The sequence below is a fragment of the Microcaecilia unicolor genome, unplaced genomic scaffold, assembly GCF_901765095.1.
Source record: "Microcaecilia unicolor unplaced genomic scaffold, aMicUni1.1, whole genome shotgun sequence".
Classification (NCBI taxonomy): Eukaryota; Metazoa; Chordata; class Amphibia; order Gymnophiona; family Siphonopidae; genus Microcaecilia; species Microcaecilia unicolor.
Window position 1 is genome coordinate 85,726 of NW_021963026.1, and position 16,957 is coordinate 102,682.

The 16,957-nt window shown below is 43.6% G+C and overlaps 1 protein-coding gene across 1 annotated transcript in view; it reads left to right on the forward strand.

Annotated features, from left to right (window-relative positions):
• Positions 1 to 16,957, forward strand: part of LOC115458777 (dynein heavy chain 1, axonemal-like) — a gene marked incomplete at its 5' end in the record, with an annotated part of 332,737 nt that overhangs the window by 83,314 nt on the left and 232,466 nt on the right. Inside the window, 2 exon segments of the mRNA XM_030188593.1 lie at positions 2,657 to 2,812; positions 6,699 to 6,897. Of these exon segments, the coding sequence (XP_030044453.1) occupies positions 2,657 to 2,812; positions 6,699 to 6,897 (355 nt within the window).

The window sequence follows — 16,957 nt, forward strand, 5'->3', positions numbered from 1 at the left end:
ATTGAAGTATTTAGCAAGTTTGTCTGAAGATGGGGTGTCTGTGTTATTTGTGGTAACCAATGTGGTATCTAGTAATTTGTTCACGAGTTGATATAGTTTGTTCGTGTCTTTGTAGTCTGGCCCTATTTTGGTTTTGTAGTAGGACCTTTTGTTTTGTCTTATTGCATATTTGTATTTTCTTTGCATTTGTTTCCATGCATTGAGTGTGTGTACATCTTTTATTTTTTTCCCATGCTGTTTCACGCCTCCTTGCTTGTGTTTTTAATTTTTACAGATAAATACTATCTGGTCCAGGCAATTTGTTGTTTTGAGCTTGCCAATTTATTACCACTTCTAAGACTTAGTAATATATTATATATTTGTTACATTTGTACCCCGTGCTTTCCCACGCATGGCAGGCTCAATGCGGCTTACATGGGGCATTGGAGGGTTAAGTGACTTGCCCAGAGTCACAAGGAGCTGCTGATGTTGCTCCAAATCTTCATTATCAAAAAGGTCTCTGATGTGAATATTGTAATAGGATCAATTACAGCATACGGTGTCTCCTCGTGCACACTGTTTGAAGGGTCGGAAGATTAGGTAAGGGTAGGCACTCTGGAATTATTTAATTACTTATTATGGCCCTTTGATCATGTAAGTCTGCGTTCTAAGCTCCTGAATGATACACTGACAAGCAATGAAACAGGCCAATTATTATAAAAAATAAAAGCTGATTTATTTAAGTTTATTCATGTTTCAAGTTTATTCAGAATTTACTATTCCACCTATCAAAAGCATCTCTAGGCAAATAAATAAAACCAAAGATAAAATGGAGGTAGCTATAATGTAAGACTAGACTGCAAATACTAGGTAGCTCATAAAGAAATAGTACACAAAACTCTGATAGGCAGATGCGTCAGAGTAAACGCCCAGAAATTGGGCTACCTGCTTTTACCCAACAGCAATAATAGAACCAGTGTTTCTACTACTTGGGGAATCTCTTTTCCCACGATGTCGGCACAGGACACCAAATGAGCAGCTGGATTCAGAAGAGCTCTGGAGAGTCCCAGCAGTGCAGAGATGCAAAGAGGAATCCAGTGGAGTTCTATGAGCTGATAGGTAGTTGATGGTGACTGTTCAGATCTGATGAAGACACCAGATGACTTTTGGTCTCCACAAGTGCTTCTTTGATACAGTTCTGATAGAGTCCTTATCTCTGGAGATCATAAGAATGTCCGTTTTACGTCACTCAGAAAAGTCCCCAGATCCAGGCTCTGCAGCATTTGGAGTAAGACAACCAGTGGTCTTTATCTTTGCATAAGCGGTTTAGGGCACAATGGTTGTGCAATAATGACATCAGCTAAGAAGGCCAGAAACAGTCTGCTAATGAGCAAAGTCAAGTTAAACTTCACTTTTGCATTGGGGCACTGTCTGAAACCCAACTTGCAGGAGTTTGTCAAGCCAATTTCTGTATTATAGCTATATAGGCATGGGGCTAGACCCCTACAATATGACCTCAGCATCCTCACTAAAGATCTAGACAAAGAAATAGTTTCTGCTATTACCTTATCCTACATGAGCACTCATTTTACCTCTTGATTGTCCAGCATTCTGGCTGACTCCCTCACAGTCTCTATGTTTCAGATGATCTTGAAAATGTTTTAAGGCTTAGTTCTTGCCTCTACAGCAAGTTATTTTCAAAGTCCCTTTCCATTTTCCAAATTGACTCTGCCCATCATTTGGCCTTGTTTTGATCTCTTGATGTGGGGAACATAATTTATTTGGACTTCCAAATTGACCTTTTTAAAAAAATGTCCACACCTTATGCAGAGTTTTGACACTGGCAACCATTCCTGTTTAGATTTTATATCAAAATAATTTCCATTAACAGTTGCTTATTTTTTAGTTTCCTTGATAACTGTTCTGCAGGCACTTATTCCATTTAGTAAGCTTTATATATATTGGTCATAGTTTATGCTTTGTCTTCAACGGAATTCAAACATGCGTGGGATAAACATAAAGGAATCCTGTTCAGAAGGAATGGATCCTCAGGAGCTTAGCCGAGATTGGGTGGCAGAGCCGGTGGTGGGAGGCAGGGCTGGTGGTTGGGAGGCGGGGACAGTGCTGAGCAGACTTATACTGTCTGTGCCAGAGCCGGTGGTGAGAGGCGGGACTGGTGGTTGGGAGGCGGGGATAGTGCTGGGCAGACTTATATGGTCTGTACCAGAGCTGCTGGTGGGAGGCGGGGCTGGTGGTTGGGAGGCGGGGATAGTGCTGGGCAGACTTATATGGTCTATGCCAGAGCCGGTGGTGGGAGGTGGGACTGGTGGTTGGGAGGCGGGGATAGTGCTGGGCAGACTTATACGATCTGTGCCCTGAAGAGGACAGGTACAAATCAAGGTAGGGTATACACAAAAAGTAGCACATATGAGTTTATCTTGTTGGGCAGACTGGATGGACCGTGCAGGTCTTTTTCTGCCGTCATCTACTATGTTACTATGTAATTGTACTTAGACTCTAGTTGTGTGCAATAGTATTATGTACTTTTTGGTTTGTATTCATTCATTCACTTAGTTCCTTGATCACTGGCAGTGTTTTATATTTCTAACATACTCCTTGTCAGCTTTTTGCTTGCACAGAGCTTTTCTTGTTCATTGACACTATCTTGTGTTTACAGATGGCATTGGCTGGGTTGCCAGCATATATGGATATTAGCCGAGCTCATGAAATTGCCAATGAGGTGAGACGACTCCAAAAACAGCTAAAGGAGTCACAGCAATTGGCAATGCTGTATAATAACAGAGAGCGACTCTTTGGGATGCCAGTTACCAATGTAAGTACCCATGTTTCTGGTCTCTTAAAGTTTATCTTCTTAAAGCAGATAGGTACTAATATAACCAGACAGTATAACTTCAGCATGGCAGCAAACACTGCAAGTCACTTATCTTTTTCTGAAATTTAGTTTTATTGAATAAACATAGCCAATTTACCTACAGTTAGTAGAGTCTCAGAAGTTACTGCCCCGAGGCAAGAGACGTAGTTCTGAGAGCTGTAATGGAGGGTGAAGATGAAACTTTGAAGAGAAAGAATCTTTGTGGCAGAGGTGGGAGAGCTGACAGATGAATGAAGGTGGTTGAGAGATGGGATGCTGAACGAGCAGAGCTAAAGAGATGAGTTCACTGCAGGGGAGCAAGAGGACATGTGCTGTCCGAGGCAAGATGGAGAACATCTGCCTCATCTCCATGAGACAGGGAGGTCAAAACAAGACACACATAAGCGCAGGGAGAGGGAGGTAAAGGGACCAATGGAGACAGAACCTGAGACCAGGTAGCAGAGGTGGTCCTAGAAGGCAGTCCTCGATTGGAGAGAAAGGTCATAACTAGCTCACCCATTAGGACAAAGATAGTAGATAGTAGAAATAATCAGGAAATGACAGTAGGTAAACAAAGGAATCAAGCTTGGCTGAAAAAGGGAGGTGGCCTTCGCAGGAAAATAGACCACTAGTCGCAAACGTTATACAAATAAGCATTGGTGGCTGCAGTACATTTGAGACATTTCACACAATGCCTTGCTCATATATCTTTGGAGGAAGTGCCTGCATCAGAAATGAGAATAATGGTAAAGGCATTAAACATATTTTAGGGCTACACTACAAAACTAGTGTAAAGACTGCCGGGAAGCCGAACAACCCAGCCTATTTCAGGTATAAAATAACAAGGAGAGGCTTTTGAGGTTGTCATGAAGACTCATCCTCTTGTGAGTATTGCCCAACAGGGAGGGGTGTGTGTGAATATGTTTGTAGATACAAATGTCTGTATCTGTGTGTGTAGATCTGGATATGTGGATATAAATTATGACCCTTTTCAAAAATGCTATCAACAGATGCAGCACTGCCCCCCCCCCCCTAATTCCAAGCCTATTAAATAACAGGGTATGGTCCACCAGATTGAAAGCCATGTTAAGCTCTAAAGAAAGCACTAAGACATGTTTTCCACTATCTACGTTATGGTGGATTTCTACTGCCGTAACAAAGTATCAGGGTCATTGGCATGAAGTCCCAAAGTTAGGTCAAATTTCAGCCGTACAATCAACATGTAATTTGAAATGTCTGATTTTATTGGTTTCAAATCATACGTGTACTCAGTGACAATATCTGTTTAGGTAGTGCTGCTGAATATCCATATGTAACTTGAAACATCTAGGTCAGGGGTTCTTAACTTTTTTTGGTTCCTACACCCCTTTAACTGATCAATGAAACCCTTGCAACCTCTTCATTTCCACTTGTCCACTAGTTACTACCAACAGCTACATATGTCGCTGTTAGCTGCTAACAGTGCTAACTTCTAACATTTTGCTAAAATTACAGTAGCACATAGTTATATTACCAATAACTGTCCTAATAACTGCCTTCACTCTGTCTAGGAAGTTTCAATAAATTGCCTCAGATTTAAAGACTCTTCTCTGCACCCTGTTTGACTTCTTCCTGCACCCTTTGGAAATGTGGGCACTACTAGTTAAGAATCCCTGATCTAAGTAAAATGTTTCAAGATAAGTTAGAAAGCTAGGTTGCCACACCTGGAAAGGCCCAGATCCTGCCTCTTTGGCAAACAGATAATTTGCTGTATAATAATTATGGGGATAATTTTATAAACTTTTTCCATGTATAAAATAGCCTGTCTAAAATTATCCCATGGGTTAAGTATATAAAAATGTGTAGATATTTTTAAGCACCAACTGTATGTTTAAAAAAATGTATATATTCAGCACCAATACACGTTTTTTCAGTTATACTGAATGCACATATTCGCTGCTAACTGCCGGCCAATACACATTTCCTAACTGCCAGCTACTAATATTTGACTGCTCTATGGATAGCCTAGATATTCTACTTTAGGACTAGTCTTCAGCAGGCTGAATATTGCTGCTGTATGGATAATACATAGGAAAATGTGGGATACAAATGCAACAAATAAATAAATAATATATTGTTCCCACCCTTTCTCCTCCCCAGCTCTGTACAGCTAGTGCTGGGGCAGTTAAAACAATTTTTGCCCCAACACTATCTGTATCAGGGCTGAATACTAGTGAATAGCAGATTTATATGTTTACTTGAGGCTAATAAACGTATGTATAAAGGGCATCCCAAATGGGATCACAAAATCTGTGTTTTTAGTTGCAACTTGTGAAGGACAAAGGAAAAAAAACATTATTGCCCCGCTTCTTTCGATGAGCCTGTGCTTTTTAACCTAATGATGACCCCCCCTAGCCAAGTCATTATCCAATCAAGACCTTAACCCGTTCATATATGCAGACAATGTCACAATATACATCCCATACAAACGTGATCTAATAGAAATCACTAAAGAAATCAAACTCAGCTTAAACATGATGAACTCATGGGCGAATGCATTTCAACTAAAACTTAACACAGAAAGAAACACATTGTCTCATCCTCTCATCCCAATAAAACACATATAAACCCACCAACATAATCACCCCCAGATTGCACCCTCCCTATATCAGCCAGCCTGAAAATTCTCTGAGTCACAATCGACCGAAACCTCACGCTAGAGAGCCAAGCGAAAGCTACAGCAAAGAAAATGTTCCACTCAATGTGGAAGCTCAAACGAGTGAAATCTTTTTTCCCCGAGGGAAATATTTCGCAACTTGGTTCAATCTATGATACTAAACCATCTTGACTACTACAATGGAATCTATGCGGGATGCAAAGAACAAACCATGAAGAAACTCCAAACTGCTCAAAACACAGCAGCCAGGCTCATTTTTGGAAAAACGAGATTTGAAAGCGCAAAACCTCTATGAGAAAAACTACACTGGCTCCCAATCAAAGAACGTATTGCGTTCAAAATCTGCACCCTGGTTCATAAAATCATCTATGGCGAAGCCCTGGGATACATGACAGACTTCATAGACCTACCAACCAGAAACACATCAAGATCATCACGAACATACCTAAATCTCCACCACCCAAGCTGCAAAGGACTCAAATACAAATCAATCTACTCATCCAGCTTCTCCTATATAAACACGCAACTATGGAACGCATTACCAAGCGCCGTGAAAACAACATATGACCACCTTAACGTCCGGAAACTACTAAAAACCAACCTGTTCAAAAAGGCATACCCTAATGATCCAACTTAAATGCCTTAACTCTGCAACATAACATTAAGCCTGTGTGGGCTCCACAGAAGGCAGAACATGATGGCAGCATCTGCTTTGATGCTGTAGGAGGGCTGGGAGCAGCAACATGGATGAAAAGTAGTCCATTGGGTGTCATGTACTTTCTTTGGCTTCGATACTGAGATTGCAGCCACAGAAAGTTTGATAAGTATGGTGAAAGTCCTTTTGAAGTTTCCCCCATTGTGAACACATGAAGTATCTTATAATACAATGCACACTGATTGTATGATGTAAAGAAGAAAATGTTAGAATTATTGATAGTAGTAATAGTTTATAGTTTATTAAAAGACTTTCTATACCACCATTTATGGGTAGGTCAAAGTGGTGTACAGGCTAAAAAACAAGTTAAGAAAGGAACACCATTTGTAAAAAGGAAAGAGAGAAGGACAAAATACATCCATTCAATAAGTAAATTCAAACAGTATATAATATAATGTAATAATACTACAAAAAATAATTGGTATCTTTCCTAAGGACTTGATTGATAGAGGTTGCAATTCTCTCTTTCTATGCAGTATGATGTGTTAACCAAAATAACAAAGGAGTTTCAGCCATTCCGTGACCTCTGGACTACAGCATCTGACTGGTTGCGTTGGTATGATAGTTGGATGAATGACCCAATTACTCTTATTGATCCTGAACAAATAGAGAAGAATATAACAGAGTCCTACAAGATTATGCATAAGTGTGTGAAACAGTTCCGGGACTTCCCAGGTAAATGCTTTCTTTCATAGGAAACAATGAAAATTGTACTTAACAGGTTTAGCTACCTGATTTTAGGAGTTAGCTAGACGAACCTTGGTTTTTCAAATTCCACTCTTCCTCATCCCTCCAGCAGCAGTTAAAGTTTGTCTGGGCAAATTGTTATACAAAATTTACCCAATTAAAGAGATGCAGTTCTAGGCTGTCTTTCCAGGGAGTGCTGAACTTTGGCTGGCCAGTGCTCAGATTCACTTATCAGTAACCCAGATAACTCTGACTGACAAAACAGCTGGACAACTTGTTTTCGTTGGATTTGATACTCTGCTTGAACACACTGGGGCTGAATATCCAATAAAATTAACCAAACAAAATTGTAATATTAACTTTATGCACTGATTACTGCCTGAATATTGTCCTCAAATATATCTGAGCACTAGCCTAGCATATGATATATGTACACTGTGTCCGGAAAAAAGAGAGCCCCCTAAACATTTTGCAATAACAACCTCAAACCTGCACCAAATTAATTAAAACTTTACATTGCACAAAGTGACATCTATTTGCGTCACCGATGCCAAATTACATAGGAATCCCTTGTCCTCTTTAAGAAAATTTTAATGTTTACAAACTGCTGTCACAAAGCTCAGTTTCCAACACGATTTGGAGGGGCATTTTCGAAAGAAATGTCTAAGTTGGAATCTGAACGTCTTTGTAAAACACCCAAATTCGGAGGCGGGGAAAAGGTCATTTTCAAAAAAAGATGGATGCCCATCTTTGTGTTCAAAAATACCGTGGATGCCCTTGGATTTGGACATCTTTGATTTTCTGCCATTTTCAAAACCAAGGATGTCCAAATCTAAAATGTCCATATTCAAGCCATTTGGACGTTGGAGGAGCCAGAATTTGTAGTACACTGGTCCCCCTGACATGCCAGGACAGCAATCGGGCACCCTAGGGGGCACTGCAGTGGACTTCATAAAATGCTCCCAGGTACACAGCTCCCTTACCTTGAGTGTTGCGCCCCTCAACCCCACCCCCCCCCCCAAAACCCATTACCCCCAACTATACACCACTACCATAGCCCTTATGGGTGAAGGGGGGCACCTATATGTGGGTACAGGGGATTACTGGTGGGTTTTGGAGGGCTCGCTGCGACGTCAGACGCCGAACTGGATTCAACGAATCAGCACTGCAGCGTTACTTCCTTGAAGCACATGGCCACGGAGGAAGACGAAATATGGAGATTGCGGGACGGACCTCGGCTGGCGGGGGTTGGGGCCCCCCGCCAGCAAAAGTAAGCAGCGGGGGAGGGTTGACGGCGGGGAGGGGGGCCAGGGCGAAATCTGCGGGGGCCCAGGCCCCTGTGGCCCCACGCAGATACGCCCCTGGTTAGGACTGTGTTTTGTGCAGTCCTATCTGCCCGTTTAGCTATGCAGACCCTATACTGAAAGTTGCTGGCACTTGCATAACTGATGACTCCTCTCCTCCTCTTCTGCCTGGTTTCAAGATGGCTGGTTAGTGCAGACATTCAGCGGCACTGCCCAGTTAAGGACTGCTGAATATCATTGACCAGCCCATTAAGTGCAGTTAAAGTGGGGCGGTGAGGGGGGGGGGGGGGGTAAACCCCATTCAGAGCTCCTATAAACAAACCCTGCAAAAACAAACACATTCTAGACCTATAGAAAACCTGTCATAGTAATAGAAATAGAAATACAAGATATCAGAGATGCACAGTTCCCAAAGCTATCATAGTCCAATTAATACATTCAGAAAAAATGCATTTGTCTACCTTTATTGTCCGAGTATTGCTTTTGTCCCAGTGTCTCTTTTCTGCTTTGCTGGGTTTTTTTTACAACTCTTTCCAGGGTCTTCTTTCCTTTTCACATTTCTTCTGTATGTATCCCCACCTACCTTTCCTCTGCATCACTTATCTGTCATATCCCACATTTCCCTTCTGTGTCCCTGTCCCTCCCCCTGTGTCCAGCATTGCCCCTCTGTGTTCCCTGTCCCTATGCTCCCTCAGTGCTCTCCATATCATCTCTGAATCCTTGTCCCACCCATGTACAGCTTCTTCCCTCTCTCTTCCTTTCCTCTTGCACCTTATCCCTGACTTCCTACCCCAGGGCCATCATCTCTCACCCTCTTTTCCTCCCTATTTTGGTGCCAGTCTGTTTCTCTGTCTTCCCTCCACATGCCCACAGGTCGAGTATCTTCTCCTCTCTCCATTCCACTTCCTATCCCCATGCAGGCCCGGTATTTCTGCTGCTCTCTCCCCCCACCTTCTACGCATCTTGGCACCTTTTTATGTACCTCTCACCCCCTTGTGGGTCTCCCTTCTCTCTCCTACCCTTCTCCTGTGAGTCCTGCAAGTCTCTGCTGTCCCATATCACCCTGTAGTCTTTCCTCTCCCCCCATGTTCTTTCAGAGTCCCAGCGGCTGCCTGGCAGAGGCAGCGATATAAATACTTCTGCCTGCGCCCAGCTCCATCAGGGCCTTTCCTCTGCTGTCCCGCTTCCTCTTATGTCAATTCCTGTGAATGGAACTGGCAGAGGAAATGACCTGGTGGAGCTGGGAGCAGGCAGAAGTGTTTATATCAGTGATACCAGACACCTGTGGGGGGAGGGAGAGAAGTGTTAAGGAAGGGACAGAGAGGTGACTTAAAGCGGATAGAGAGTAGAGGGTAGAAGGTGGCCCCTCCCATGCTGAGTGCGCTATGTAACCAAAAATATCTTCATCTTTCTGAGAACTTCCAGGATAACTGAATTTCTCCAGTTTACCATTCTTTCTTGTGAAATGAAGGAGGAAGATTTTCATCATGCCCCGCAGTTAGTGCACAGAAAAGGGGAAATTACTTTAAAATGCTTCAATGCATTTTGATGTCAGTTAGTTGGCTGCAACTGTGGCAGATTTGGCCTTGCCTACTCCTGGAACCCGGAAGGTGACGTGGAGGGGCATAATCGAACGCGAACGCCATCTCCATGGGCGTTTATCTCCGAGGACGGGTCTGCGAAGGGGCGGGCCAGACCGTATTTTCGAAAAATATGGGCGTCCATCTTTTGTTTCGATAATACGGTTTGTGCCGGGCAAATGCATCGCATTTGGGCGGATTTGAGTTGGGCGGTATCTGTTTTCAGCGGTAATGGAAACCGAAGGCGTCCAGCTCAAAAACAAACAAATGCAAGGCATTTGGTTGTGGGAGGGGCCAGGATTCGTAGTGCACTGGTCCCCCTCACATGCCAGGACACCTACTGGGCACCCTAGGGGGCACTTGTAACAATTTTAAAAAAATGAAAATACCTCCCAAGTCCATAGCTCCCTTACCTTGGGTGCTGAGCCCCCCAAATCCCCCACTGCCCACAACTCTACAACCATAGCACTTATGGCTGAAGGGGGGCACCTAGATGTGGGTACAGTGGGTTTTGGGGGCAGTTTGGAGCGCTCCCATTTAGCAGCGCAAGTGTAACAGGTAGGGGGGGATGGGCCTGGGTCCACCTGCCTGAAGCCCACAGCACCCATTAACAACTGCTCCAGGGACCTGCATACTGCTATGATGGAGCTGGGTATGAAATTTGAGGCTGGCATAGAGGCTGGAAAAAAAGTTATTAAAGTTCTTTTTTTTTTTGGTGGGAGTGACCACTGGGGGAGTCAGGGGAGGTCATCCTCGATTCCTTCCGGTGGTCATCTGGGCAGTTGGGGTACTTTTGGGGGACTTGTTCGTGGAAAAAAAGGGTCCAGAAAAAGTGACCCAAATTCTCGCTTCTGGCGCCCTTCTTTTTTCCATTATCGGCCAAGCGCCCATCTCTCCTCGGCCGATAAACACGCCCCAGTCCCGCCTTCACCATGCCTCCGACACGCCCCCATCAACTTTGTCTGTTCCCGCGGCAGACTGCAGTTGGAGGCGCCCAAAATAGGCTTTTGAGTATACTGATTTGGGCACCCATGGGAAAAAGGCATCCATCTCCCGATTTGGGTCGAAATATGGGCGTCTTTCTGTTTCGAAAATAAGCTGGGCTGAAGCATAAAAGTTACTGTCATTTATGGCACACACTGCATGGTGTGCACATAAGGAGCAGGTCATGCTCCTTAATGCACGCCTAATTGTGCACAATTCTACTATGTTGCCCGTGTGTTTATTTCCGGGTCTTAGTCTGATCCTTCTCTGCTTGGAGCCCTTAACAGACCATTTTGTTTTTGTGTAACATTCCATTGTCTAGGATCGCAGACTGACAAGACAATCCCACTGACTAGCCTCGGTTAAGGATGCTGATTCCTATTGCACTCTGTTATGCATCTTTGTCTTCTGCTGATTCTCTCCTGCTCTCAGATATACGGGTGGCAGTGGTGTTCCTAGGGGGGCTGACACCCGGGGCGGATCGCCAATGCGCCCCGCCCCCCCGGGTGCAGCACCCCCCCCCGGATGAAGCGCAAACCCCCCCCCGGGTGCACGCTGCTGGGGGGTGTGCCGCGCGCGCCTGTCCTTCGTTCGTTCCATGCTTCCTTTGCCCCGGAATAGGAAGTAACCTGTTCCGGGGCAGAGGGAGCATGGAACGAACAAAGGACAGGCGCGCACGGCACCCCCCCCAGCGGCGTGCACCCGGGGCGGACCGCACCCCCCCCCCCCCCCCTAGGAACGCCACTGATGGGTGGGCCTACTAAATGTGTTCTCCCTTAGTAGTAAACACTATGGGCCCAATATTCAGACCACGGGAGATAGTCGGGCTGTCTCCTGCTGTCAGTGCTGAGCCTGGATATTCAATGCCGGACCGTTAGTTCTTCCACTGGCTCTAGAAGGAAGAAAGAACCCTGGCTTTAAGAACAGCTGAGGCTGTTGAAAAAGCAGCTCTGACACTTTTTTTTATTACATTTGTACCCCGCGCTTTCCCACTCATAGCAGGTTCAATGCGGCTTACATATTATATACAGGTACTTATTTGTACCTGGGCAATGGAGGGTTAAGTGACTTGCCCAGAGTCACAAGGAGCTGCCTGTGCCTGCAGTGGGAATTGAACCCAGTTCCCCAGGACCAAGGTCCACCACTCTAACCACTAGGCCACTCCTCCTTTGAGCGATTTGGGAGGAAACGTAAGACAGACAAATCGCGGTTGAGTAGTTTGGCTCTTTGTTACAAGAAGGAGAATAATGCGGCTAATAGGCGTTACTTCTCAGACCTAATCTCTAAGGTGTCAAATTCCAAGAACTAGTATGCTATCTTGAGGGTTTTGACTACCCCATCTTGGGTGACTTTACTGCCCACTCCATTTTCAGCGAATAATTTGGCTGCTGATTTCTTAGAAAAATTACTAACACATGCCAGGCCCTGGAGCAGTGTGCCCCGAGTCAGTCTTTACTGGCATTGGTTCCTACGGCTCAGTCTTTTAGAGTTTCTTCAGTACAACATACTGCCTTTTCCAGGGCACTTGATATTCTGTCTTCAGTAGTATGTGGGTGGTGGTATGTGGTCCATTCTAATCCTTTGCCTACATTTTTTATTTAACGCTATGCAACGTTCTTTCTTCCTTATGTAAATCAAATTGTGCAGAATAGTATTGCAGGGGGATATTGTACCCTCTGGTTGGAAAATTACTATGATTATGTCAGGTTTTCAAAGCAGAAACTAGATTTATGAGCCCTTTGGCCGCTGCCAAGGAGCAGCAGTGGCAGGCAAAACCACCCCAACCAGCACTGGGCTAACGCACACACAAAGCAGAGACTGCAGACAGGGATAAGCAAAACAGGAACACACTGGACAAGAACACTTGGACTGGAACACAGAACTGGAGCAAGGCTTCACCTGCACTTGACCACCCTTCCCTAGGAGTTGAGCCCCTGGGTGCAGGCGGCCGGCAGGACTTACCGGACTGGGCAGGAACTGGATACCAGCAGGAAACACACAACAGAGTCAAGACTACAAGCTGCCAGGCAGCCACTAAGGCAGAAACACAGACAGGAGGGAGTCAGGACTAAAAGCTGCCAAGCAGCCACTAATAAAGAACACAGACACAAGGCAAGGAAATGCAGACCAGAAACAAGACTAGGAACTAAACAATAAAACCAAAGCTAACTACACGCAAACAAGAACCAGGCAAGAACTCAGAATAAAACTGGACTAGGCAGACGTGCACAGAGCACACCCACATACCAGGGACCTTAGACGATGCAAAGGCAAACACAGAAGTTTCTAGGTGATAAATAAAGCCCATCAGCTGCTAAAGCTCAGCTGCAGCAATCACAAGGCAACTACGGGTGCTGTTCAGGTACAAACAGGGAAAGCAATTCTGGCAGCCCGGAAGATCTGTACTGAACTGGGCTGAAGTCTGGAATGGGTGACAGTAAACAGACAGTCCATTGCAGCCACCAGGTCTGGCCACCAGAGGGCGAGGTGAGCACAGACAAGGAAACGGTCACAAACGTGACGACCCTCATAAGTGTTAGGGACCTTGTTGCCAACTATAGGCCCATCACTCAGCTTTCTTTTCAGGGTTACTAAATAGATTTTGCTGATCATTTGACCACTTTTCTTGAGTCGCACGGTGTGTTACATCCTTACCAAACTGTCTTTTGGCCAAATCATAGCACGCTAGCTAGTAATGAAGCTGTCACCTTGATATAAATGGTACTAAACCAGGCAGACTACTTCAGTACTCAGTACTAAAGTGCTCCAAATAGTGACCTGGCTTAGAACCAATAAATGGATGTTAATGTGCAAAAAACAAAATTTCAAAATTTTCACAGGGGCTAACCACCTTCAGTGTTGCAGACGCTTAGGTTTAAAGCTGTGACCCTCTAGGCTAGCGACATAGTTAAAGTCATGGGTGTGTTTTTGGACTCATATTTTATCTGTGGTCAGTGCTTGATTTTCAAGCTGCACCTGATTAGGTCTGTTCAGCATTTCTTTGACAAAAAGGCCCTCCGTATTTTTATCCATGCCCTTATCATTACATAAGTACATAAGTATTGCCATATTGCCATACTGGGAAAGACCAAAGGTCCATCAAGCCCAGCATCCTGTTTCCAACAGTGGCCAATCCAGATCACAAATACTTGGCAAGATCTCAAAAAGTACAACGCATTTTATACTGCTTATCCCAGAAATAGTGGATTTTCCCCAAGTCCATTTAATAACGGTCTATGGACTTTCCTTTAGAAAGCTGTCCAAGCCTTTTAAACTCCACTAAGCTAACCGCCTTTACCACATTCTCTGGCAACGAATTCCAGAGTTTAATTACATGTTGAGTGAAGAAACATTTTCTCAGATTCGTTTTAAATTTGCAGCATTGTAGCTTCATCGCATGCCCCCTAGTCCTAGTATTTTTGGAAAGCGTGAATAGACGCTTCACATCTACCCGTTCAACTCCATTCATTATTTTATAGACCTCTATCATATCTCCCCTCAGCCGCCTTTTGTCTAAGCTGAAGAGCCCTAGCTGCTTTAGTCGTTCCTCATAGGGAATCTGTCCCATCCCCTTAATCATTTTCGCCCTTCTCGGCACCTTTTCTAATTCCACTATATCTTTTTTTGAGATAGGGCGACCAGAATTGAACACAATATTCAAGGTGCGGTCGCAACATGGAGTGATACAAAGGCAAAATAACATCCTCATTTTTGTTTTCCATTTCTTTCCTAATAATACCTAACATTCTATTTGCTTTCTTAGCCGCAGCAGCACACTGAGCAGAAGGTTTCAACGTATCATCAACGATGACACCTAGATCCCTTTCTTGGTCCGTGACTCCTAACATGGAACCTTGCATGACATTAGCTATAATTTGGGTTCCTCTTTCCCACATGCATCACTTTGCACTTGCTCACATTAAACGTCATCTGCCATTTAGACGCCCAGTCTCCCAGTTTCATAAGGTCCTCTTGTAATTTTTCACAATCCTCCCGCGATTTAACGACTTTGAATAACTTTGTGTCATCAGCAAATTTAATTACCTCACTAGTTACTCCCATCTCTAGGTCATTTATAAATATGTTAAAAAGCAGCGGTCCCAGCACAGACCCCTGGGGAACCCTACTAACTACCCTTCTCCATTGAGAATACTGACCATTTAACCCTACTCTCTGTTTTCTATCTTTTAACCAGTTTCTAATCCACAATAGAATGCTACCTCCTATCTCATGACTTTCCAATTTCCTCTGGAGTCTTTCATGAGGTACTTTGTGAAACGCCTTCTGAAAATCCAGATACACAATATCAACCGGCTCACCTTTATTCACATGTTTGTTCACCCCTTCAACGAAATGTAGTAGATCGGTGAGGCAAGATTTCCCTTCACTAAATCCATGTTGACTTTGTCTCATTAATCCATGCTTTTGAATATGCTCTGTAATTTTGTTCTTAATAATAGTCTGTACCATTTTGCCCAGCACCGACGTCAGACTCATCGGTCTATAATTTCCCGGATCTCATCTGCAACCTTTTTTTTTTAAAAATTGATTTCTTTATGCATTTTACAAACATTAATTCAAGATAAATCGGCGTTACATTGGCCACCCTCCAGCGTTCCGGTACCACACTTGATTTTAAAGATAAATTACATATTTCTAACAATAGCTCTGCAAGCTCATTTTTCAGTTCTATCAGTACTCTGGGATGAATACCATCCGGTCCAGGAGATTTGCTACTCTTCAGTTTGTAGAACTGCCCCATTACATCTTCCAGGTTTACAGAGAATTCATTAAATTTCTCCGACTCATCAGCTTCAAATACCATTTCCAGCACCGGTATCACTCCCAAATCTTCCTCGATTATTGTAACATGCTTTTTAAGGGTATCAACCAGAGAGAAATCAAACGGCTTCAGTTGTTACAGAACATTATTATTATTATTAGCATTTGTATAGCGCTATCAGACGCAAGCAGCGCTGAACACCTGACACAGAGAGATAGTCCCTGCTCAATAGAGCTTACAATCTAAAATAATATAGACAGACAAGACAGTTAAGGGCCAGGGAAGTACTGGGTGAGAAGGAACATTGCAGTCAGATTGGTTTTTAAACCTGTAAAGTATGACCATGTGATTCCCTTATTGAAAGCCAAACATTGGCTGTCCCTGGAATTTCATATTTTGTATAAAATTTTGTTGTTGGTTTTTTTAATTTGTTACCGTAGCACCCTGCACAGGTCCTGCACTTGGCACATCAACAGTTATTAAGTGTCTGTTCAAGTACATTTCACAACTCCATGTTCAGTATTGTAAGGCCTACTCTGTGGAATGCACATCCTCTGTCTCTATGAACGGAGGTTTCACTTCCATTATTTAAAGCGCTCCTGAAAGCATATTTTTTTTTTCAAAAACAATTCAATGATTGACATTGGCCCACTCGCCTAGGGTGGTTGTTGGATGCTAGGACCTGAGAGACACAGGTTGACTTTGTTCTTCTTCTGGTAATTTGTATTTTCCTCCTTCTTATTATAACTGTACATCGATTTTGATGGCTTTGCCTTTAGAGGTCAGTCAAATAAATGGAACCTTGAACCATTTTCTTATGCATTAAGCACAGGTTAGGGCTTAATGCCATTTAGTAAAAGACTCCTAAGTTAGTTTTCCTGGTCTAGGATCCTTGCATTTAAATGAACCATCTCCACCTCTAATACTGAATCACATTGTCCAGTGATCACGGGATCCCAGATAATCACCTGTTTTAAAATCAGAAACACTCTCCCCATTTATAAGCACTAGGACCAATATTACTCCTTCCACATAAGATCAGTTAATAGTTGTCAGAACAGTTCTGGATTCAGGATTTCCTTACTTCTAGACAACACCGCAGTTGGAATGTCCCAATCAACATGTGGCAGATTGAAATCACCTATCAATAGCAATTTCCCTTTCATTGCAATATTGTGAATGTCTTTTATTCAGTCAGTATCTATTTCTTCTGCCTGCAAATGAAGTCTGTATTTGATGCTAGTATAAAGAGATGGTGCATTCCTTCTTCCCAGATTAACCCACAGTGCTGCCTCTTACCTTGATAACTCCTCAGTTCTTTTGCTTTAATCCTGTTTTATATATATAGTGAGAACCCTCCCCCTTTCTTTCTATCTAGTTTATTGATTGTTTAATAT